The 26,755-nt window shown below is 38.8% G+C and overlaps 1 protein-coding gene across 5 annotated transcripts in view; it reads left to right on the top strand.

The window, feature by feature from the left end:
- Positions 1–14,221, top strand: part of SYT7 (synaptotagmin 7) — a 243,219-nt gene extending 228,998 nt beyond the window's left edge. For all 5 annotated transcript variants that reach the window (XM_039344301.1, XM_039344302.1, XM_039344304.1 and 2 more), the window contains 4 exons: positions 2,106–2,275; positions 3,987–4,101; positions 5,444–5,643; positions 12,009–14,221. In XM_039344301.1, the coding sequence (XP_039200235.1) occupies positions 2,106–2,275; positions 3,987–4,101; positions 5,444–5,643; positions 12,009–12,113 (590 nt within the window). In that variant the 3' untranslated portion in view covers positions 12,114–14,221. The remainder of the gene's footprint in view (positions 1–2,105; positions 2,276–3,986; positions 4,102–5,443; positions 5,644–12,008) is intronic.
- The last annotated feature ends 12,534 nt before the right edge of the window (positions 14,222–26,755 follow it).

Here is a 26,755-nt window from a genome sequence, read left to right as displayed (position 1 = left end):
ACTGATGATGAAAAAATAGCATAGAAGCAATTTTTCAATCAGGTGTTCTTCCAAGTAGCATTATAACAATAGCTGAATGTTGTTCTAGTGGAGGGGGGGAAATGGTACATTCTAAACAATGCCTGCAAGTTGGCATCACGACAAAATACTGAAGATTTTTGGTGAGCAGATGACTGGGTGGAAGAGACGGTTTTAGAGCAACAAAAATTAGACTTCACTGTAGCTCCCTTTGCCTTGCCTACTATGTATTTGGATATATTTTCAAGGATTAGCAAGTAATTCAAATACTGTACAGCTTAAATAAATGCCGTCAATATTTTAAAATACAATCATCATGATAATGTGTATTTGACTAGCTGAATGGAGAAAAAAAAACTCTGAGCAGTTGTTGTGAAAGAAAGCTTGTGAAACAATCAAGCTACCCTCCCCTTTTAAAAGCCCATGAACAGAATTGCATTAGCTGAAACCCAGAGGCCAGGAGACAAGATAAGGTAAGTCTTCATGCCAATAAACTGTTCAGAGTTCATTGAGGTAAAATAAAAGCCTGCTTTTTTATTACTTCAAGCACATGATTGTTGAACTGGACATTATCTCAGCTGCCAAACAGGTGAAGTTGAGGTAGCATGAAGCTCCAGATCTGAGTTTAAAGTAATGCAAATACCAGTAGGGAGATTCTGTGTGAGATTATTCTCATTCTCCCAACACAATAGGGATATCATTTTTGTGCCCTATAGCTGTAAAGAATGCAGTATTGACGTGGTGGTTCATGACAACAGTTTTTTTACATCACAACAAAAAAGCATTGCTATTGACCACTCCTACTAAAGGCTGAAATAAAAAAAGCTTCTTTAATATTTTAAATATGGAAATGTGCATGTACTGAGGGCATAAGCATGCAATTGTTGTACATACAATAGCATCTGAGTATTACGGGAATTGAAGTCCAATGTACTGAAGGATGTCAAGTTGAGGAATACAGCTCTAAATCATTGATCTATTACATTCTCTCAAGTCATACCATGGTCCACCTATTTCATCTGGTCAATTTGTGTTACCTTATGTCTCCTTTACTTTATCCAATTGTCTTGCCTTCTGCCAAGTTAGATCGTGCCCTTATTCCATTACATTTAGTACCATTCTCCAGGGAAACATAGAAAGAACCAAATTCTTTACTAGTAATCTAAGTGCAAATTATGGATGAAGGCCAGGATTAGTCCTAGCTCTTAGAGCAGCCAGTCAGTTCCCTGAAGCATCAATTTGAATTAATAAAACTTTATTATTACTCGTTAATCTAGAACAGTGGTTCTCAATCTTTTTAATGCCGCGACCCCAACCGGTCGTAAGTCGAGGACTACTCAACCAGTCGTAAGTCGAGGACTACTCAACTGGTGCAGCACCATTTGCAGAATGGGACTTTTGGCGGGCTCAGCAGGCAGAGACAGCCTGGACAATTCCTATTGGCTTTTGAAAGCCAATAGAATTAGACTCTATTCAAGAGAGTCTATTCTATTGGCTTTCAAAAGCCAATAGAATAAAAGGGAGTAGCACAGCTAAGGAAAAGAGGAAAAAAAATGGCGACTGCGTTGTTTGGCGACCCCCGTGAAATGGTCGTTCGACCCCAAATGGGGTCCCGACCCACAGGTTGAGAACCACTGATCTAGAAGACGAAAGCCAATTTGGTGTGGTGGTTAAGATAGCCGTCTAGAGATAGGCATTCTAGTCCTTAGAAGCCAGCTAGGTGACCTTGGGACAGTCACTGTCTCTCAGCCCTAAGAAAAAGGCAAGGGTAAACCATTTCCAGAACTGTTGCCAAGAAAACTGCATACTCCAGAGACAAGACAGACTTGAAGGCACAGGACAAAAAAAGTCTAGAAGACTAAAAAGTTATCCAAAGCTACAAGATTATCTGTAAGCATAGTTGCCGTTATCCTTATTCGATTTGGTACATTACTATGGAAAAGACCACTACATACAAGGGAATGACTGTCTTCAGATGAAGCCATTTTTACATTTCAAATTCTTGTTACTCTGCTTAACTATATTTCATCTCTTGTTTTCTTTATTTCTCTCTGTCTCTTTCTCATCTGCTTCTTTGCTTTCATCAGGTTTCCCATATGAAAAAGTGGTTCAGCGGGTGCTGTATCTACAGGTCTTGGATTATGATCGGTTTAGTCGTAATGATCCAATTGGAGAAGTTTCCATTCCTCTCAACAAATTGGACTTGACTCAGATGCAGACTTTCTGGAAAGACCTAAAGCCCTGCAGTGATGGGAGTGTAAGATACTAGTTTTACTTTGCAACTTTGCACACTTTCCCTAGCATGGCAAGAGGGTATCAAGCTTCTGAAGTACTGTTCATGAGATCCTTCCTGCTTCTTTTTATAATGCCATATAAGGGCATAAAACCTTAATACCAGCAAGATATCAAGTATGGTGGTAGATACCATGTAAGGCTGATACAGAGAGTGAGAGAAGCCACTAACCCTAACACCCACCTGTAATGCTTCTAAATATACTGATTATTTGTCAGCAGCACAAAACACAGTATATGAAGTTTGCTTGTTATATTCACTGAAATATTATTATTATTGTTTAGTCTATGATGAGAATATGACAAAATGGAAGTAAACATATATACACAGTCCACGTAATTATAAGTAAAACTTCTGTGGGGGGGGGGTATGGCAGTGGCTTCATAACTGGATGTCCAATTCAGCTATCCAGGTAATCGCCTCAAGTTGGTTCACGCAGATCTAGGGAACCAGAGAATGCACGTCATGGGCAATCTGGTACAATATGTTTAATAGCTTGCATATCGACATCACAATCGTAACAAGGGGAATTTTTCTCACTGAATGGTATTGCTACAATCAAGCAACTACAGTATATGTGATAGAGAAGGCATTCCTTTACTATAAAAAAAGACTATAACAAATGCTCTTAAAAAGCAGTCCTTTTTTCCAACGTACTCAATCCAAAAGCAAAATTGTTAGTCTTGCCTCCTTTTTGAATTCCCATGCTTGTTTATGCTATCCTGTTGTAATCCAAACTGGCACTCCAGAACACGGCTACCAGCCATAAGTATTGTTGTCCTTGATTAACATGAATACAAATAATTATTTCAGCCAATATTTTTACCAGTTAGCACAAAGGTACAAAAATAACAGCTCAAAAGCTGCAAACATCTTACCAACATCTTTTTGTGCCCCTGTAGATTCTTTTATAAGTGCCTTTGGTCCAATTTCTGCACTGCAGAAGAGCTAAAGGGAGAAAAGAGTGCCTTAAGACTAGCAGATAGAGATAATCACCAATATATAGATAGTCACTTAACAACCATTTGAAGTTACGTCAGACCTCCCCAGGGGTATTTACAACCAAGTTCTGAAATTCCAGTGTCCCCCACCCGCACAGTCACATGAATGCATTCTGTGCACTGAGCAACTGGACCACATTTACAACCACTTGCAATGTCCCATAGTCATGTGACTACATGTTTGCCAAAAACTGGTATTTACTTCCAGATTTCCACAAAACCAATCAAATGGTTTTGCTTAACGATCACAGCATTTGCTTAACGATCCTAGTATTTGCTTAGTGGTCGCAAATTCACCACCAAAAGGTTCATAAAATCGGGTTGGCCATGTGGGTAACCTGCTTTATGATTGTCACAATTTACAGTTATGGGCAGACTCCATTATGGTCATAAGTCAAGGACTACCTGTACTAAAAACACTTGTTTCAACCCTTGTTTTGTTTCCTGTAGGAGTGCAGTTTTCATTAGGTCACACAGCATGCTGTGGCTGTTGATCAGATGAAAGTTATGGACTCCCTAATTTAAGATGGGGGCTGTATTCTGTATAGAATGAACAGACCAAATCCAGAGGCATGCTCAGAAGACTTCAGTTCCAAGCATAGTGAACCTTTAGGAGGGGCATCAGTGATGTCAAACATCAGACAAAATTTTCTCATCTCTGTTCATTTTTCCAGGGAAGCCGAGGAGAACTACTTCTGTCCCTTTGCTACAATCCTTCTGCTAACTCCATTACTGTGAATATTATCAAAGCTCGGAATCTTAAAGCCATGGATATTGGGGGAACATCAGGTATTGAATTCCAGAACAGTAGCAAATAATCTCAAGTCAAAAGTCACTTACAAATTAACCTTTTCCTTAGAACAAAGATCCCCATCCCCTAGTCCATGGACCGGTACCGGGCCATGGCATGCCAGCAATGGGTCTACACAAACAAGCAAAGCCCCACCTGGGAAATACAGGCAGCACACAAAATCACGCCCTCTCTGGTCCGTGGAAAAGTCTCTCTCCACGTAACTGGTCCCTGGTGCCCATCAGGTTGGGGACTCTGCCTTAGAAGCTTGGACACTTATGTTTGTGGTAAATCTGGTAGAAATCTGTGAAATATCAGAATGTGTTTGATGAGCAGACCTTTTTCCTCCAGCTGGGATGCAAGAACTGGGTGTTATTTATGTTTTACATCACTGACTGACAGAAATGATGCAGCCTTACCTTATCCAGGATTCTGTGTGTAACAGGAGAAATACTAACCATTACCAAGGCGGTATTCCACTTACACGGTCAAAAGTCTTCCTAAAACAACAGGTGCCATATAGCAGAAGAGTCCTTTAAAGGGCTGAAAAGACAAGCCAAATTTGTGTCTCTATGTGCTTGTGTGTGTCCTCTATATTTGGAACAATAGCATAACTCATTGTGCATCATTTTAGGATGCATTGTAAATGGGAAATGCCAAAATTAACTAATTATTTTAAAAAAACAGGCTGGAGAAATGTCAATGTATATCAGAGATAGGTAATCATTTGGGTTTTAAGAGTTCAGTGTGACGTTGAGTGGTGGATTGATGGCTGCACATCCCCATGCATAAACAAAGTTGATCAAGTGGAGAAAATGGACAAGGCTGTCTTTGGCTTTCCAGTCTACAGAAGAATGATTAAAAGTCACATGTATAAATAACTTCCTGGAAATGAAATATAACAACTGATGCTACGCAGTATTTCAGATTTGATTTTTTTTTTAAATGGTACAAAGTATTCAGAAACTTGAATATAGCATTTTTTTTTGCAAGTCTTTAAAGTAGCTGTGTCTTTTCTGGGATTTTATGGGCACCCTTGGCAATGGCAGGGCTGCTTTAAGGAACTACATACATACTGTATTCATGCCCCACAGGCTCCCAATAGAACGAATGCCCATTCATTTTCCTATGTAGAACTTAAACTTACAATTGGAGCTTTTTATATAAATAAAACTGAACCTTGTACTTTCAAATTTCATTCAAGTGCATCACACTGTAAGAAAAAATTGATTATTAGCAGCTTTAATAAGTGTGATGCTTAACTACTGGCATGTTCCCTCTATAACTTACACTGTTTCCTCAGTTAAATCCTAGCAATCATGTCCATTTTTCTTGCATCAGATCCCTATGTGAAGGTGTGGCTCATGTACAAAGATAAGCGGGTGGAAAAGAAGAAGACAGTGGTGATGAAGCGATGCCTGAACCCAGTGTTCAATGAATCCTTCATGTTTGACATCCCCACAGAGAAGCTGAGGGAGACCACCATAATCATTACAGTCATGGATAAGGACAAGCTGAGCCGGAATGATGTCATTGGAAAGGTAGGTTATCCCTTTGGCTAAGGATAAGCTCCTTGCTTGCTTATCAGAATTTAGGATTTACATTCCTCCTCAAATACACATGATTTCCTGTCAGAAATACTATTACTGCTTTAGTTCCTTGCAGCTTTACATCAGCTGAACCCCTCCTCGTATATTTGAACAAAAATATTTTATTAGAACCCCTTGTATGATAGATGTAAGCCAAAATAATTTCAAATCACTAGTCCAGGAAAGAACAACTTTGCAAAAAGAAAATTTCCTCTACCTTTGGTCCCACAGCTAAATGTCAATAGTAAGAGGTAACAAGAAGAGATGAGACAATCTATATGTAACACAGGATGAAAACTAAAGCATAATGATAATGGAAGATACAATTTCTGTACAGGGTTTAGGATTAAAGGATTATGCCAAAGGCAGAAAGGGATGAATTATAATTGAAATTTGGTGGCTGGACTTTAACAGTATGATATTGGGGGGGAGGGGTGCTCCAAGTGGAAAGAACAGAGTTTTGACTCCCAAAGGCTTCCAGCTCCCATTTTGACCCTCACTTTCCCTCCAAAACATTCAGTTGTAGTTTAATATTCAGAGCAATCCTAACTCCCTTGAGCAGCCATTTCAGAAAAGAACAGATGGGGTAGATTGGTCCATTAGTTTTAGGGCTATTTTGCCTACCACTTTAGTCCTGAGTATATTTCTACTGTTCCTAGCAGTAGAAACCAGCAGAAGACCCTGGAATAATTCATGGGTTGGTCAGGAGCAATACACCACAGAAATGGATCCAATCATTTGTCCTCTTAGAAAATCTTGAATCTTTCACAACACGAGTCTGGAGAGTAGGTAACTAAATTCTCTCTCCATTACAAACAATTGAAGTGGGATGTGATAAAAAGAAAGCAAATTTACTCTACTATATCCAGACATAGCTTCTGCCCTTGCTGGCACATGTAGTGCTTGCAGCTTGTCCTACTTTAAATTCTATATCTCAAATGTCTACAAGAATAGCACAGTAGGAGATTTGTACTAAATATATCTTGATTTGTCTCAAAATATTCCTGCAGTCCTCATCCTTCTGGAGTAGAGAATATTTACTTAGGATAAACTTGAATCTGAGTTTCCAATCTGAGTCTCTAACAAAAATCTTAAATTAACCATTAACTAGATATAGATCTTTGGGCACTCTATGTGCAAACAGTGTGTGTGCTGCCAACAAGTTCAGTTTTTAATTTTTATAGATATCACAGCTGGGTATTGAGATAATATTAAGAGCAAATCGGAACCAACATGTTAGCACAGTTCCTTGGCATGTCCAGCAATTTCTGCTACAACAGTTCAGCATTCTGATTTGAATCTGTGCATAGTTATTCTACTAACTAGTATTATATTGTGACTTCTGCTTTAAAGCAATTTGTGGAAAATATTAGTCAAATGGATCCATCCAAAGCTTATAATTTGTAGTATAGGACAGAAGTAAATGCTTGGCAAAGTAATCACAAAATTATATGTCATGCTTCCTTACCCAATGCCATTTTGTACTGTTTTTTTCAACAAGGTCAATTATCCTTTGACATTTTGCAATTCAATGATATATTGTATAACTATTTAGCTTAATGAACTTCAGGAAATATTAAATGGAACATTTTAATAGCTGAAGAGTTGACTTCTTGTTTTAAACTGCAAGCTTATATACAGCACTTTAAATTAATTAGCTTTAAATCTGATTTAAATACATTAAATATATACAATTCTGTTCTCATTAGTGAATAATAATAAATTGACATCCTAATCTTGATGTTTGATTTGTGCCACAGAGAGAAAACTGTTCCATAATATGACATGATATTAAAACAAATGGCATGTGTATCAAATTAAAATCAACATAACATGAACTCAGCGTCAGTAAGATGACAATTTAAGCATAACAAAATTGTACAGGTAATGCATGCTTGATCTGGTCCTTGAGAAATTAGTGATTAGTTTTGCTCAAGACCCGTAAAGTCTCTGTAGAGAATCCAATTTCCTGAGGAAGGAAAGCAGACACAGGGTACCGATTCTTGACTTTCATGGGTTGCTTCTGTTTGGAATTGCAGTAAGTAGAAAACCAGCTAACTGTCAGACCAGACCAGGAAATCAACTCCACAAGAAGGCTTGTGTGTCAGGCTTGGAAAATAATGACCGTGCTCTGTGCTAATTTTCTGCAGGGCAATGCTTTAAGCATTGTTAAGATTCTTAACAATCTTCCCAAATACTTGCAAAGATATTGGATGGAAATGTAGGAAAAGAAGGGATTTCATTCAGGTTCTGATTAGTTAGGGAGAGATTCTGAGCAAAGTTAAAGCTAAGTTTCAGTTATGAAACCCACGGTCACTAAATAGAATAAAACATCAAGATCAACTAAAAGCAAAACTTACGCAATTTGAGTATTAGAATAGCTCAGCTGCCTCAGCCTCTGCTGAAACTATGTGATAATAATGAGTGAGTGAATAATTACTATTGTCAACCTCCAGTCAAGTTATGAAATCACATGGCTTTGAGTGAGAGTCAGAAAGCTACATTAGTGATTCTGGAAGACAGATCTTGGCTGTCATTGTGGGGGAGAAGATGACACACACATCCTCCATGCAGCAGTATAGAAACCCAGTTGATAAAAATAACTAAATCTACCACAGGGATTAACACTTCTTAGCTTTGCCATGTAAACTAATTCTGACACCTCCAACACATTTGCGCAGCAGAAGAGAAATAAAGGCTGGAGGGTAGCTGGTGTGGGTGAAAAATTCCAGCCAACAGAGCAACACATTAACTTCATACTGAAGATGTGAAATCCAGGGCAGTTACCTGGGAGTAAGAACTGGAGTTATATCTCTGAGTTCTGTTTTGTCTGCAGCAGTGATGCCAAAATGATAACATGTACGTGGTTACGTCACAATGCCTGTGTTATCATTACATATTTATAGCCTGACCTTTAATACAAATACATATGTTGTAGCATTTGTCTGATGAGTTTGTCTCACATATTTAGTTCTTGCTACCACCCATCCAGAATTCATATTTCTTAACTTAGTGTTCCCTCCCCCTCATATGCCCATCATTTACAACCAAAATGGTCATGATACTATGGGAGACGGCGTTACAGTCCAACACATTGGGAAACCATCAATTTAGGAAATATGGTTGGTAGAAACTCACGTTCTTTAATGGGCCCATAGTGATTAATAATAGAAATAGAATCATAGGGATGGAAAGGACCTTGAAGGTTTTCTAGTCCAATTTCCTGTCCAAGACAAGAGTCCTTTTTCCATTCCAAATAAATGGTTGTCCAGTCTTTTCTTAAGAACCTCCAGCAAAACCCAGAGCGTTTTAGCTTCTTCATTCTTTATTATTTTCTCTATTTTATGGACCCACCAGTTCTTGCTTGCATGCACATGGGATTTCTTCCAATGCATCATTGTTGCTACTTTGTCATGCCGTTGCTTGTAGTCAGTCTGAGTGATCTTCTTGCATCAGCTAACTAGGTGGTCCACTGTTCTTCAGCTTCTTTGCAGAGATGGCACTGCACTCTGTTGCTATTTTCTCAATTTTGGCTTGGTATGCATTTGTTCTTAAGGCTTGATGATGATGATGATGATGATTGACATTTATATAGCCACCCAACTCACACATAGGTGACTCCAGGTGGATTACAAAAATTAAAAACCTTACCATTTAATAAAACCCATTTTAAAAAAATCACTTGCTCCCCCCCCCCCATGGCAGCAACAACATAATTAAATCAGTCACTTGATTGGCTGCATCTCTAAAAACATGTTTTTAGGGCCTTTTGGAAAAGTGGCAGGTTAGGGGCCAACCATACCTCAGAGGAACAATTTTCCATAGACCACCACCAAGAAGGGCTTTTTTCAGGTGGCAATTCCTGCTAGGTGAAGAATTCCAGATAATGCATATCACCAACAAAATGCTCTTCCCTGACTTCTAGGAAAGAACAGTGCAGAAAATTTTGGAATTTAAATGTAAAATAGAACTCCATCTTATCTCAGTAGGTATAATCCCAGAAAAAATAAATACAGTAAATAAATAAAAAACATCAAATTTAATAAGATTCATGCTCACAGCAGCAGGAATAAATTTAGTCTAATGCTGGAAGAAAGATACAATTCTGACAATATCTGATTGGGAACTTAACTTGAGAATATGCAACAATGGCAAAATTAATAGTATATATTCACATCAGAAGCTTAACCAATTTTAAGTAAGAATGGCAGGCACAAACACATAGTCTGGCTTTTAAAGGGTCCATATGCTTATAAATATTGTAAATTAGCAAAAGCACAAGAGAGGGAAGTTAGAAGCCAGATGGCCTTCTTTTTCTCATCCTCTTTTCCTTTGTATTTTGATTGCTATCAAATTTGCTTTGTTCATTTCCCCTTCTTTTTTCCCCTTCAACATGCACAGATAATATTAAGCAACAATACAATAGAGATCTTAATGCTAAGTAATCAACTCAAGACAGAAATTTATTGTACTGTACAACAAATACTGTGATGCAATCTGGAGCAGCTTTTTAATGGTTGTATTCAGTTTCGGATGAAAAAGCCAAATAATCTTATGCTCATTAACACTGACATTTTATATCATAATATTGATATAATACTTCTCTCTTTTTTTAAAAAAAAGTAATGTTTTAAGTTAACTAAACTGTATTGAAATAATATAATGTATCATTCAAATTTTACAACTGTAATAAAGATTTTACCCAATTAAAAAAAAAGAAAAAGAAAGAAGTTATTAATACATACATACATACATATATACATACATACATACATACATATATATTAACCAACAAAGCAAAACAAAGCAAAACATAACACACATATACACACAGTATATACTCCTCCCCCTTTTTTTTAACAGCGATTATGTAACGGTAATCTTCTATTATTTACATTTCCCCCCTTATTCTTCTTTAGAATATTTGTCCTTATTGCCCCATTGTTTCTTATTTACATTTTTCTTCCTTCATATTCTACTTCTTACTAAGTATAATTCATATTATTATTATACATTATTATACACATATTTTCACTTTTGACCTTTCCATATTTATTTTCCTCTATTATTTCTAGTCTCCAACCAGTCATACCACTTGTTCCATGTTATATAGTACTCTGTGTCTTCCTTTTCTTTTATCTCTTTTGTTAATTTGTCCATCTCAGCACAGTCCAGGATTTTTCTTATCACTTCTTCCTCTGATGGTATAGAATGAAGTTATTCCTGTTACTATGTTTTGAAATGTTGGTGCATATGAAAACAGCCATTTTGGTCATATATGAAAAAACCATTTGTACTGGATTCTCTGGGAATGCTTTCAGCATATTTCTGTTATATACATCCAGATGAACTAATGCTTTAGCTAACAATGCATCATAAAATATAGATAACCAGACTAAATAATCCCCTGATCATATCTTAAACCAGATTTACATAGCCCAGGTACAATTCTGTGCATCCCAATAAATGGTGCTTCTGAGTACATCTAGTTTATTATGTAAAACAATCAAACAAAAGATCTTCAAGCAGTTGAAATATAATCATTGCTTAAAAAGGCAAATCACAATTTTACAAAAAACAAAGAAACCAAAAGAGAAACCTTGCCCTTTTAATTGCTTGTGTGAAATAACAAACTTATTAAGGGTAAAGAAAAAGCAGAATCTGGGCTTTCTTTGCCTACATCTCTTATGCTTTATCTTCTTTTATGCTGATTTGTCAGAAACAAGCCTCAGTATCCTGTCGTGCACATTTGAGAGCATGAAATATCCATCAGTTAGTCTGGGGACCTCTCAGACAGTGCCCTGTTGCGGGAAAATTAACTCCATCTCTCCAGAGCTCCATTCTTCTGTGTTCCACTTCTCCATACCATAGGACAGCACCCTCCTACTCCAAGAGGAATTCTTACTATAGATAAGCCTTGGCCATGCTGATATTTACATTTCCACATTATACACAAGTTCCATTCCAATGCATGATTCTATTTTAATCATGTAGCTGGCTAAAGGCATATGCAGCTGACCTTGGAGAAAATGTGAAAGAAGCATTTGGGCATACCAGGCTGAGGAATTCTGGGAGTTGAAGTCCACAAGTCATAAAAGGGCCAAGTCTGAAGACCCCTCCAATAGACTTAGCCACTTCTGTCTCTGGGCTAAAAATTTCATAGCAGGCAGTTATGCAAGCACTAAGATATGTGCTAAAGCTGACCTGTTTGGGAGGAAGAGGTACACAGAGCGGTAACTCAGTGAGGAGATGGGGATAAGAATGAACAGTGTGGCTTTTGACCAGTCCTGTCTAATTTGTTTCCCTGCCCCCATTAGATCTACCTGTCGTGGAAGAGTGGACCAGGCGAAGTGAAGCACTGGAAGGATATGATTTCACACCCTCGCCAGGCGGTGGCACAGTGGCATCAGCTGAAGGCTTGAGAGGCAGAAGCCAAGGTCTCGCTCTGGGGTTCGGTGCACCAAGTCAGCATTTATTGGCTACACTCTCATGACATGACTTTATGCACAGCGGCTGCACTGAGGTGTCCTCGTGAGAGAAAAGCTTGGGGATGGATGGACAGAGGCTAAGAGAGTAAACCTGAAATATGTACTAAAAAAAAAAAACTCTGGGCATGGGAAAGTGACGTCAGTGCCCCTTATGCTGGTTCAGCGGCACGTACTACTATGAGGAGCATTGTGACCACCCGACCTCCTGCTTTAGCCCGTCCTTCAGATTTCGTGCTTAGTAAGAACAAGCAAGAGGAAGAGCGAGAATAGAGGAGAGCCGCTCTCCAGGGGCTTCAGCCCAGAGAAATGAAAGAGGCCTCTTCAGCCTTGGTTTGATTGAGTTTGCAGTGTGGCACGGACCTTGAAGTAATGGGAGGAGAGGAATCTGTGATCGCCATACAAGACTGCCTATGCGTTCTTCCAGCCAAAGGCCCATTAGGATGGTAGCCTGCCCTGCCATGAGAAAGCTAGCCCTCATCTGTGGGTGCACAGACTTGAGAGGGGGAATAGCAAGATCACTTGCTCTGTTTCAGTGAGGTGGCTTCATTATAATTCAATACAACTTGTAAGAGTAATAATATAAATAATAAGGATGGCTAGACCTTTATCCTAGCCAGGCCTCTCAGCAGAGAGGAGCCATGATGCTCCCATAGCCCTCTGGGTGCATTTTGTGTGTGTGTGTGTGTGTGAGAGAGAGAGAGAGAGAGAGTAACTGAATGTGTGTGTGTGTATGCGTGTGTGTTGTAACTAGGTATGAAGAGCATTTATGTGTCACTTGTGTTTTCTTTCCCTCAGCCCCAGAGAAATTGTTTTTCTAAGGGAATGGATTGTCAGCCTCACAGGGATCAACAAGAACTTATGCCATGTGAGAAAGGAAAGCAGCTGATTTCCAGGCTTGGAGTCAGAGGGAAAAGAGAACAGTGAGAGGCAAGGAAGCTATTTTGATGGCCCTCAGGTCTGGAAGCCTTGAAGTACGTGTCACAAACTAAAGTTTCTTAGAGAGAAACTAATGTTTATTTACTCCTTTGATCTGTCAGTGGTGAAGAGACGTGTTAAATACTGCTGAATTTTCCCTCACAACTTGTTCCATCCAATCAGCCATAAGAAGTCTACCTATTTCAATCTGCACTGGTACCATCTTTCTTCTCCATCTTGTTTCCAAGGCTGGCATTTGCCCAGACCAGAGTCCTTCCACTGGAACAAGCGTGCAGCAATACAATTAACCAGTCAGTTTCCCATTAATTGTAAGATAGATTGCCTGGTAATGAACACCTCATTAACAACTTACATCACTCATGAGTGTATGACTTTTTAGAGAAGCATGCACTTCCACTAAGTACATCTCAGGATATTATTTTATATAATAAATTACCCCTGCTTGCTAATCAGAGACCCTAGGTGTCCTTTAGTTACTTAGATCTTGATTTGTTTTTCCCTCAGATCCTAGAACACCTTATGGTCTCCTAATTTTTCTCCTGATATCATTATCAGGAAAAAAAATAGAAAAACTTCAGTTTTCTAGGTATCTAGTTAGCATAAAAAGATAGAAGACAAGTGTGTTGAAGCAGGGATGGAGGTACTCTGAAAATAAATCAATGTAGCTAATTTCAGGTTAATTCACTTAACATAGAATGTATTAAAATCAGCAGGTTATCACAAATTTAGCATATCCTGCTTGTAATAATTAAACAAAAGTGAGCCTAGCCACAGTCCACAACTATTTTGTATATGTTTGACAGCTTCTCTACTTTCCACTCCAAATCAGGAAGGCTCTGTAAAAAAAAGGATTGTTCATCATAAAACATCCAGTGCTAACACTGCAATCTACCACACCCCACCCCAGCTCCTGATGGGTGCAGTGGCAACTGAGCAACATTGTGATTTTAACTGCATATTCACATAACTGATGTGTTGTGTTCAAAACTTAAGCTGCTATGGAAAATGGATGCCTTGATATATGTGCAAAGCAGTTTTGTGATCCAAGATGGCACTTGTTGAACTTTTTTTTAGCATCCATTAAACAAAATATACTTGGAAGACAATTAATTTCTCCTTTAATGTGTCATAGACAAGATTGCATGAATCAATTCTGAAATGACATTTCCAGATTACTGCCAGGTGCTCTTATCCAATTACAAGATGCTTTTACTTGCGGCTTTTGTCGTGCAGTGTCACACAGTTTAACCCACAGAATTCCATGGAAGGTCCAGATAGCTATGTCTTCCTTGTCTCTTTTCCATGTGTTCCCTCCAGTTCTTCCAGGCTTTTTCCTACCATGGGAAATCTACTAAGAAGATAAAGAAATAGAATAGTATAGCTCCAAAAGTAGAGCTAGGAACCTTCTTTCAGTTTGCAATGATATGGCTGGAAGGAAACTCAAAATCATAGTGCACTCAAGTTATTTGAGTAACAATTCCACTACTGGTTTATTCCTTATTAATGGTCTCTTTCTCATAAAACTTACATGAGAAGAAAGTATATGATCTTTCAAAGCGGTCTTCTCACTTATCTAATGGTCTATATTCTTAGGAAATTTCCAGTGGTCATCTGAAATCTCTGTTGTTTAAAACCATGATTCAGATCTTCCTCTCTCGCACAACAGAAAACAAAATTGTTTTGCTATTTATGAGTCAATGCTTCAAACGTCAGGCAATAATTATCATAACACTTCTTAAATTATTTGCTTAGGATAAATTATTACAAGATCCTCTTCCCTATCTTTATTGAATTAAGGGCACAAAAAGTGCAATCTGAGGTCATATGCCTTCTATGTAGATCTCTTTTGTGATCCAACAACTCAGACTGGAGAAAAACAAAACTTGATCTTCTTTTGCATTGGGGGGGGGAGCAAAATGGACACTTTAAGCTTTGCAAATACCCAAAGTATTAACATCAAATAATAGTTTCTGCCCACTTTTGGCATGCAATTTTCAATATCCCAGCCATCCCTCGGTATAGCCCTTAAACCAACAGAAGTTGCATGCCACTATCTCTAGACAGAGACAGGCTAGTTGGTTCAAGAAAATCAAGATGGTGGTTTCGGCTTCTCATTCTTTTTCTCCATCAAACTATTGTGTCATATTTCCTAGAATTTGAAAAACATCCCTATGAAACTTATTTAAGGAAATCTGCCTTAAAATGTCCATGGTTGGTCCTGCCCCAAGGCAAGCAGCTACAACTGATAGATCTGGAGCAGTGGTGGCGAACCTATGGCACAGGTGCCAGAGACGGCACTCAGAGCCCTCTCTGTGGGCACGCACGCCATCACCCCAGTCCTAGGCCTTCAGCTGAGTTTTATAAAACCTTTTCGCTTTAGGCCTCCACTGCTGTGTACAAAAAAAAAAAAAAGGTTCAATCAGTCAATTTCAACTTCTCGCGGGGAAAAAAAAGAGCTTGCAAAGTTGGAATTGATTGATTGAACTTTTTAGTCGCACCCAGTCTGCTGTTACCACCACAGCCATACCCACCCAATGGGCCATACCCACCTGGCACCTGACGATGCATAAGTGGGTTTTGGGTTGCAGTTTGGGCACTTGGTCTCTAAAAGGTTCGCCATCACTGATCTGGAGCATCAATAAAAAGCAGTAAGGATTATCATACCTTTTACTACTAAGATAGTGTTAGTTGATTTTTTTTTTTTGTTCCCTATTGTCATGGTTCCGATAGATGAAATGCTTCAAAGAACTTTGAAGCATTGTTTACCTTAAAGAATTTTTATTTTGAGTAGCATAGCATCGGCACTAGTATAATCAAAGCCAAAAACTAAATTCCCCTCCCCTGAGCACATAGTATCAAAGCACAATTCCCTCCTCCAATTAACTGTCATAAATCATATTTCCCAATTAGTGTGAAGCTTTCTCCAGCCTGCCAATTTCTTATCAGTTCTGGTTACAATAACCTTGTTTCTCAGGCTGGGTCCAGCATTGTTATGTTTAGCTGGACTCTCACTCACATTCCCCCTCCCAGCATCATCCAGCTCTAAAAGCAAAAAGTAAAAGATGGCTACATTCCCATTTGTTGTCAATGCAAAAACATCTGATGTTAGCAGCGTTGACACTCTATGCTGTTTCTTAAGCCATCTCTGCACACAAGAGCAGTTACTTCTGCTGCAAGAAAGGATTCTGAATGCTTTTTTTTTTTTTGGTGCAGGAACTCTAGGCAATAGTGACTTTGAACAGGGAGATTCAAGACTTAGATTTTTTTTTTTATTATTACATTTTCCGCAGACATTACCTTTATCACAGAATCTTCACTTGCTTCCTCTATAACACAATTTTAATAAATATGCCACCTGGTCCCCTATGAGAGAAGATGAGCTGGTGGGTATTTTTAATTCACCACATTCCTTATCTGAAAGTGATGCCAAGTCTTGAGATAATACACGTGACTGTCGCTGACAACAACATAGATAAAAACAAGAAGTTTTAAAGCCTTCTGTTCTATGAGCAATGGGAGATGAGATACAGATAAATCAAGGAAAATGGAAGGGAGCATAATATTTGTTAGGTGGCACCAATGTTCCATTTTGATTTTTTTTTCCTAAACAGCTTTATTAGAACCAAAGGGGAGATTGCTCGTATTGATCCATTTCTCTGAGGATAGGAATGCCTATATTGACAGGCAAAGTAACACTTTTACAGACTCTGACAAACACCAAAGACTGACAGAATTAGTTAAACATGATGGGCAAGTAACAAGATCATTTTGGCAATGCTATAAAGTCATAAGGAAAGCAAACATTTTTCAGTGATAACAGAAGGGGTTGTAGTAAGGAAGGAGGATGTTCAACTGGGTGAGGCCTGCACTGAGTACCGGAGTCAATGGATAACAGGATTCTCACAACTTCTAGACTTTTCTAGTCATAATGCCAGTGAAGTAGGCTAAACCCAAAGTTGTAGTTTTGGAAAAGAATAGATTTTGGTTTAATATAAAATGGCTAGATAGCTCATTAATTTTGGTTGAAAATCTAGGAATTATTTTAAAGCTGCTCACTCCTTCAACTTCAACTTCAACAAGATGTGACTGCTGGCTACCAGCTTAGCTGGTTGGACTGAATCAGGGAAATCATAGGGATCAATGGATATTAGTTTTGATGGCAACATGATTGCCTCTGAAGGCCACCTTCCTTGTGCAATTGGCTGGTCACTATAAGAATAGACCGCTGGGCTGGATAGACCAGCAGTCTGATCCAGAAAGGTCCTGCTTACATTCTTCTGTTGTTTTCAGGCCATTTAGTTTCCACAATTTTACTGCAATTTCATAATACCAGCTTCTTCTTCACAATGTTGTCCATCGCCTCTCTGGTAACTTTCTATAGACCATCGCCTCTGTTCTACACCTCTGTCCATCTTCTCTCCCAGTCCTCATCCCTATGTCCAGTTGATTCCTCTCCTTGCATTCCTCTCCCCTCACACACAAAATTTATTTGTTTCCCTTCCCCCCCCCAAAAAAAAGACTCCTCCAGATACAAAGTTTATAACCAACAGCACAGCAGCATTTTGCTTCTTTGAAGTCTCTTCAGATAAGTTTTCCATAGAAAAAGATTGTCAATAGCTTACAGTAGAGCATTTGACACCTCTCTCCAGTCTTGGCTATTGATTGTGGGGACACATGTTCCAATCTGTTACATGTCCCAGTGTTTAGTTTCCTCCACCAGGCAACTAATCCATGGATCTGTTCTGTCAATGTATTTGAACAGACTGACTTTTACAATGTACATAATATTTGTGATGGAGTTATAGGGATATATTTTGTAGACTTAGTCAGTGTGTTACTGAATTTTTCCCCTGTATGATGTACAGATGCTTGAATTATATTTCTGGCAGGCATATTTTTATACATATATCAAGACATTGCTAAGAATAATGAAGGCATGCAGGAATAAGAGAAAAACTCAAAATAACCAGAAAAGGTTTGAGAAAAATCAGGAACCAGGAAAATTTGAATTGTAATAAGTGAGTTTCCCACCTCATTCTAGGGCTTTTTTGGGGGAGGTGGCATCCTCTCAAGTGGGCCAGGAATTTAAAATCAAAGCTCCCATTTTTATCTATTTATTATTCTACTATTGAGGGAGCAGTGATAGTAAGGCATGATTAATCAACTAGCATTTGTTTAATATATCTTGCTAAAGAAATAGAGTATTGAAATGGGCAGGGCTTTATTTTATTGTTTTTCTGCCTCACCTGCAGTGGTGGGATTCAGCCGGTTCACACCACTTCGGCAGAACTGGTAGCTAATTTTTTGTTGCCCAGGCCCAGAATGCACTTACAGAAGAGGCATCCACCCAGAGAACTGGTTGGAATCCCGCCACTGAAGCAGTAGGAGTGAGCTTAAATGGACTCCAGAAGATGGTAGACGACAGCAAGACCTGGAGGAACATTGTCCATGGGTTCGCGATGGGTTGGACACGACTTCGCAACTAACAACAACAACAATGCTCACCTGTATAGTTGTCATGCAATTAGATGCAAAACAAAACAAAATACTGGATACTGAAACAACAAAAAGAATTTTTATGTCAAAAAAGGAACTGGAACATAGCTAACTTCCTATTGCAGTATTTGTTTCAATCCTGTTTTCAGTACTTTTTTCCTCAGCTTCTTCCTGACTTCAAAGTAAAATCACTGTCACTGAGCTACTTTTTAAATTAATTATATGGTCATCATAGTTGATCAGTTTTGCCCAATGAAACTTTAATTCCATCTTGCTCCTTTACAATTCATAAAAAACTATTGAGTGAGCTTCGAAACTCCATCAGTTGACTGTATCAGGCTATTTAATGCAAGCAAAAAAGATAATCTAAACACAAGCCATTGACTGAAACATTAAAAAGCTTCAGTTTGGAACAAAGTTATGTCCCAGTACATGTTTACAAAGCAAATTATTCTAACTTCAGAAATCATTTGAAAGGTGCTTTTATTGGAAGTTGCAAGGATTTCTCCAGACATGTAGAAACTGCAAAGTTGTAATTAATTTGCTAGATTTTTCCCTAAAAGATTGAAGTTCTTTTTTGTAACTGCCTCGTTATCATTCACTCAACAGCATTTCCCCAGAAGAAAAGATTATACACTGGACAATATGAAAAATTAGCTAGATCCAAAGAGATCCTTTAAAAGAGGTTACCACAGCCTTTTTTTTAAGGCTGCAGGTGTCACCAACCTTTGCAGGGAAGCACTGACCATCTCCAAGATCCTGGTGCCTCTTGTCCACCAAAAAAAATAATCCAATCCACAGATGAAAGATAAAATTTTAAACCACACTCTATCCATTTCCTAAGAGGTCATATAGAGTCCTAGACAACATACCATACCAGATTTACAGCTTCTCTGTCACTGTAAGCTCCAAGAAATGTAACATTTATCATGCCATTATAGCTCTTCATTTTAGATTCTCCGCTACTTTCCACAGTGGAAAGTATAAAGAGTAATGAAAAGTGGGACATCAACAAGTGGGAAGGGTGGTTAGACTCCATTAGTGGAAATTGACTCACCCAATGACTCTGAGCGCACATACAGATATATGCTTTCCCAAATCAACAAAGCCTACAGTTTTGGCTTCCTCCAAGCTAGTACTCTGTTCCCATGATTTTGGACATGATGATATGCTTAAATAAATTGAAAGAAATATATGTCAGTTCTGTACAAATTGTAAGCCACCATGTAGGCAGAATTTGCTGATTATGTGTCAGTTTCTCACTGTATTTGAGGGCCTTTGAAGCCCAAGTCTGAGATTAATCAAGCACTTTATTAGCTGTCAAACATTAACAGAATAAAAGGCTGCGGTGGGCCCTTTAATTAAAAATGCACTTTGACTGATAACAATATTCACAGATCCATCTGTACATGTGGAGCATTTCCACCTAAATCCCTCAGCCAGTTTGAAAGCAGCTCCAGACTTCAGTGACCCCACAACCTGAGCCCTGCTAGGTAGGCACGATGAGGAATTCCCCACTCAAATGCACACTGATTGAAACTGCTAATACAGTATGAAAAATTCTATCTTCAGCAAATGACTACTGAGGATTAAGGATACAGTATAACATTATAACAGGAATTATGTAAAGAATCTCACCTTCTAATGTGGGCATAAACTTTCCATATCTCATAAAGCAGCATCATAAATCATTTGTTCATAGGCTTGCATTTTTTTTTAAAAAAAATGGGGGTGGAGTCGTTTAATGGGGAATTGAAAGTCATACAAATATAAAGAAGAAATGTATGTGTGTATATATATATATATACATGTATATATGTTTCTCTGTGTCTATGTATGTGTGTGTTTGCATGGGTTGGTGGAGTTTGGCAGGACACTGGGTCTTCTTTCTATTTCTGCCATGGAGACAATTGAGGGGGAAGGGAGGTTATCAAGCTTCTCATTACCTCAGTTTGTCCATCTGTACAATGGGAATAATGTTTCCACACCTCATGGAGGATGAGAATGATATGAGGCTTCCATTATCAAGGCTCTGAGTGTGTTAAATAAAAACCTCACTGCTCAAGATCCCTTCACTTCTTAACAAGGCTTTAATGGGTAGGAAGTTTCTTTAGTTTGTGTAAAATTATCTCCAGCTGGGTTCCCAAATGCTAGAATAGCCTTTGATTAAAGGTGCTACTATTGACATGCAAAGTATTATGATCACTTTTGACAAACTGAGCATCTGCTCCAGCCAGCCTCCCTACAGAATATCTTTACCCCTCACCTGCCACCACTAATCACTCCTCCTCCCAAATAGAAGTGGTTTCTTTCGTACAATTGAAATTTTAAAAGTTGTGTTTATTTTTAACTTGAGCTCTTAGCTGTATCTTGTTCGGGTATTTCTTCAATGTGATTTTAACCATCTAGCATAGTATGTGCAAACAGAAAAAAAAATGAAAAAAAAAATACGAGTACATTGTAGCTGAGTTTGTTACTAGCAAGGAGGGTGGCCATCCAGCTAAGCTCTTTTGCTACCTTCTTTCTATTGTGTTTGGAGATGTTAAAATTCACGAAGCAGATGTGCTTTATAATTCAAAAAAACTTATGAAACACAAAAAATGGGGAGGGGGAAATTAACGTTACTGTTATTGCTATTACTACTAAGCCAGTGTGATTTGAAAAGCACTGATAACTACAAGGTAGGATTGTTTCCTTTTCAGAACCATATTTTTGGAGAACAAGGCCCCTTGTTTTGTAGAGAGGCCCCTGATCCAAACAATAAAGGAGAGCAAACCAAGCATCACTTGCATTCGTTCTTCTGTCTCAAAAAACAGAGAGGGAAATAACTTCATGTTAGCCGAGACTAGAAAAGAACGTTTTCGTTGCACAAAGTTCTAATTCCACTTGGCATATCACAACCTTCAACCGGACCATCCTGGGAGGTCAACTCTGTTTCCACTCCACTACGTTTCACCATGTTGTTCAGAATTGTCTCTTAACTCTGTGGTCTTTGGGGGGGCAGGGAAAAAGATCTGTGGGGCCCACGTGATGCCTTGAGCATGCGTAGAATTAAAGCCAGAAGTGTAGGATGGTGCTTTGCTTTGAAGGATGTCAATCCCCTTTTCTTTTTGATATTTCTTCAAATCAAGCCCAACAGGAAGTTTTAATTGCTAAGTTCAAAGAAAGTGCTATGGGTCCTGCATTGGAAATTTATATGCTGCCCATCTCACTCTTCAAAGTGACTCTTTTGTATCAGGGTAGATTAAAGTAAATGTTGTGATGACTATTTGGAATGTTTTCAGTTAACCGTACCTTTTATTCCCAAGGACTTACAGTTTCTGAAGTACAAAAGGGTGTTTTCTGTCTTCAGTCTCATTTTTCCCTCATTTTTATAGCACTGGTACTAATTGTCTCAATTCTGCCATTCCTGTAGCATTGACATATCCCAAAAAAATTTTAGTCTCACAACATGCTAGTTAGAGCTATGCATGTTTGGAAAGCATATTGGATGAGCTAGTTTGCTTGCATTTCTACATTTAGCAGGTGAGTGAATTGTTCCTCTGAGGAGTAGGAGCAAGAACAGCCTTGGATTATGACTAGCATTTTTAATTATTTGTTTATTTAGTGATTCCTAACTTTATCCCTGGCCTGGGGGGGGGGGTTGAGAGTAGAATTGTGCCAAGTTTTCTAGAAATTGCCACACCTCTTGGCAGAAACTATGTTAGAACTGTATAAGCCAGGGCTGGTTGCATCATATGGAGGCCATGCCCACCCCAGCTCCGGCAATGCAAAAAATATCATGATACATTGCAACATGTCATGTGACGTGGTGAGTTTGACACCTATGGTATAAGCCAGGGGTTCCCAACTTGGCCACTTTATGACTTATGGACTTCAACTCCCAGAATTCCTCAGCCAGCATGGCTGGCTGAGGAATTCTGGGAGTTGAAGTCCATAAGTCATAAAGTGGCCATGGTTGGGGACCCGTGGTATAAGCCATCCACATAGCACATACACTTAAGACTATCCCGGGCAACCCAGCAGGAAGTAGTAAACTTTCCTCATCTAATTCAAATCTATCAAAAGTAAGAAGTTAACCCAGCATCCAAAGGAGTTCTTCCACATATGCAAATGTTAGACCTAAGGTGTGGAGCCAACTTCTCTGGATCATGACACGTTGTTTCCCTTTCCTTGTGAGGTTAGTTGCAAAGCAATGCATCCTAGATACTAAGATTTGTGAAGAAGCTCCATGAGAGATGAGGCAGACTGAAGGGACCGTTACCTCACTTTCTAGGGTTGTAAATATCAGCAAAAATCTGTGTTACAGTGTCAACAGCAGCTGGGAAAAGTGGTCTTAACACACAGTCTTCTAATGGCCCATGAGAGAGAAAGGACAAAAAGGCGCATGCTTTATGGTTTGTTAACGGAACTTACAAATCAGTTCATTAAAAAGCAAGAGGGACACCTTATTTAGTAAGATGACAAATAAGAGTGATTTCCTAAGAGTTTGCAGAGCACACATCCAAGCCAGAATTAATGTGCTCTGTGAATTTCCATGAGAAAAAGTTGACCTAAGCAAACCACACATGAGCGAAAAGATAATGTTTCCACGTGCAGTGGAAAGGAAGTAACAGGCAGACAACGGGCCCAGTTAGATAGCTGCTGCTTGTAGTATAGAAAATCTTCAGGGAACCACCACACACACACCTGGAAATTCAAGGAAGTAACTACTGATACTTCGAATATGAAGGCCCTGCTAATAAGTGTTGAAAGGTGGGCAATGAAAATAGAGGCTACACATGGCACTGGACTCTTTCTGAATTATGGTTCTTGTTGTTCAAGAACTGCAAAATCAAGCCAAAAGAGGCCAAAGCCCCAAGAAATAAGTTTTAGCAATATTTACATTTCAGAATGTGTTAATGCACAACCGTACTGCTCAAATAATTCTCGATCATCATGCATATTATATTTCTCCTCTGTATATAATAAGATGGTAAGCTTTATGATGGGGGTGGAGAAAGATAGAGTGTGATTGAAAATTGTAAACTAGAAAATAATAACCAAAGTAAGACTGCCCATCAGTGGAAAGTAAAGTTTTATTTAGCAGAACATATTATTTCCCACTCACTCAAAGACATATTTTATAAAGACTACTTTGCATTGGTGGTTAAATAGCTTTTTCAGTTGCTGATCACAGAAGATGGAAAAAATGCTAAATAAACTAGAGAAAAGGGGACCTTCAACACCAGCTCACATGGTGGCATTACTCCTTCCGCCTTGCCCCCAAATGTGCTTCAGAGAGGTAGTATCTGGAGTAAACTTTTAACGTGAGCCAAGAAAAGGAAATCCATTTTGCCAATAATATCAATTCAGCTGCAAAAAAAAGGTTTATTTTACTAGATTTAAACCTACACTAATCTCTTAGAATAGGGCCAGGTGGGTTGTTTTCTTTTCTTTTTTTTTTTTTTTTGGTAATTTTGAAGGATGCGCTATAAATAGTCCTCAATTTACAACCATGATTGAGGCCAGAATTTCTGTGGCTAAGCAAGTTGGTTCTTAAGTGAGTTCCACCTGATTTTATGACCTTTTTGCCACAGTTGTTTAGCAAATCACTGTGATTCTTAAATGAATCACAGGGTTGTTAAATAAACCTGGCTTCCCCACTGAGTGCTTCTCAGAGGTTGACTGGGGAGGTCACCAATAGTGATCACGTGACCCGGGGGGACACTGCAACCTTCATAAATAGATGCTGGTTGCCAAACACACAAATTTTGATCACATGACCATGGGGATAGTGCACTGGTTGTAAATACAAGAACCAGTTGTAAGTCACTTTTGTCAATGCCTTTGTATAAACTGTCACTAAATAAATGGTTGTAAGTCAAGGAGCACCTGTCCAGGTCACTGGGCAGTGATAAAAAGCAGGCAAAGTTAATGGCCTTCTACTTGCATTGCATTGCAAGACAAACTTTTCCTTGAAATCTCTTTTCATTTGCTCTGTCCCAACTCGTTCTCGGCTCATGAAGCTTGACAACCTTAAGTCATGGTTAGCTGTATCAATGTTTTCCACTTATGCAACAGCAAGTAAGTGGCAGCTTAGAAATCAGAACAATCTGCTGTATTTGCTGACTCATTCTGTCTGCTGTGCGGCCAGGTGACTGGAGGGTGAGGGATGAGCCTATCCCTAGAGATCACTTTAGCAGTCGCTAAACAAGGACCGATTGATGAGATGAGGTTACTGCATGAAGAAAAGAGCCAGATCTCTTGGCTGTCGTTGAAGTAGCCTGTTCTCCCACAGTGTTGTGCGTCCCCCTTCAAAAAGCTCCTGACCCCCAGGCAAGCTTTGAGACTGAAAAGCTGATAACTGGGTTAAGGTGCAGCCACCCATCTCTATTCTTGACCCACATGTTAGTTATATAGCCTGCTTGTTTTAAGTCCTCTGCCCCTCAAGAGAATGCTAAACACTGTGTCAAACTATACCTGCTAAACAACTGATTATCAAGCTACGACAGGAGTAGGCAACCTTGGCTCTTTTATGACTCATAGACTTCAACTTCCAGAATTCCTGAGCCAGCCGTGCTGGCTCAGGAATTCTGGGAGTTGAAGTCCACGAGTCATAAAAGCCAAAGTTGCCTACCTCTGAGCTAGGGGAAACTGCCTCAAAAAAAAAATGGAAAGCATCCACCATTTTTGTCTTAAAGGTGCTTTCAAGAGACAACAGGACTGCTTTTTTCCTGAAGAAGAAGAAGAAGACATTTTGCTTCTCATTCAAGAAGTTTCATCAGTTTTGGCAAGATGGGGGACCATCATAAGGCACAGAAAGGAAATGATAGAAGCATAGGTAGAATACCTACTTGATGTGCTCTGGAGAGCACAAAGTAAAATAGCATGTCCTCCACATTGCATTCAATTTTTGGCAACTTAGTGGAGCTGTCCAAGCAGTTTTCTTACCAACAGGAAAAAAAATGCAATTGCCTTCTTCTGAGTTGCTTTTTGTCTTCATGGCTGGCCTACAGCCTTGGTATTCCCTGGAGGACTCCCATCCTCCTGCTATCTAGATCCTACCTCACTAGGCTTCCTATATGCAGAAGTGTATGGAGAAAGGCTTGAAAAAGGAATGCAACAACCATTAAGTAAATGTCAACTTAGCCCTGAAAAAAAGGAGGGGAGGTGAGAAAAATACTCCAGATAACGGCAGCCTTGGCTCCTTTTGGTAGAAAAGAGAACAGAGGGGCATTCTAACAGGCTTTTAAGATTATGTTGTTATAGCGCACAACAATAAAATAGAATGGCAATAGTGCTTGCAGGGTTTCCTAACTTGGCCTACCTTGAACATCAGCTTGGACAATGACAATCAGATGCCACTGTTTTCTAAATCACAACTGACTTTTAACAGCAGCCTATTTGCTATGTTTTTCATTATATTTAGTATGATTGGTGAATGGAAAACTAATAGTACCTATCCAATGAAGAACTTGTCAAGGATTTCAATATGTATTCCAATGCTGAATGCATCAACACTTCAGATATGAGTAGAAAATATAAACAAATAATAATTGTACCAATCTAAAGGATTCAATCTTTGAATCTTTACTGGGCTTTCTTGTGTCTTCTTTTTATGCTAGTAAATAGGATTATTATGTATAGTAGTATATTTAAAAGCCTTGATATAATATTTTAAAAAATGAATATCTGGGTGGAATTAACTATGGCATGAGTTTCCCAGCTGGTTCATCACATTTCACTTTATGAACCCATTCCTATCTCTAGTCACTGCAGCTAATGTAGCCTATGCTACAATTCTGTAAAGGTATAGCCAACAACAACAACAAAAACATTGTTTCTCACACTTATTCCTGTTCCCACTATACTCTTCCTTATATACATTTATTCTCCATAGCACCTGAGGGCAGGACAAGAAGCAATAGGGGGAAGCTCCTCAGAGGGAGATTCACTCTGGAAAAAGGAGAACTTTCCTGTCACCGAGAACAATTAATCCATGGAACAGCTTGTCTCCCAGTGTAATGTGGCTCAATCAGATACTGCACAAACTAGGATGTAAAAATAAAAGGGTAAATAAGAATTGTCATTATTTCTTCAAAAATAGATCATTCCACAAAACAATTCATCAAGAAAAGAGTCTGCAAAATACCATTTCTTAA

The sequence above is a fragment of the Crotalus tigris genome, unplaced genomic scaffold (assembly GCF_016545835.1).
Source record: "Crotalus tigris isolate CLP2741 ecotype Arizona unplaced genomic scaffold, ASM1654583v1 scf7180000017899.1852299, whole genome shotgun sequence".
In the NCBI taxonomy this organism is placed as follows: domain Eukaryota; kingdom Metazoa; phylum Chordata; class Lepidosauria; order Squamata; family Viperidae; genus Crotalus; species Crotalus tigris.
This window is presented reverse-complemented; position numbering and strand designations above follow the sequence as displayed.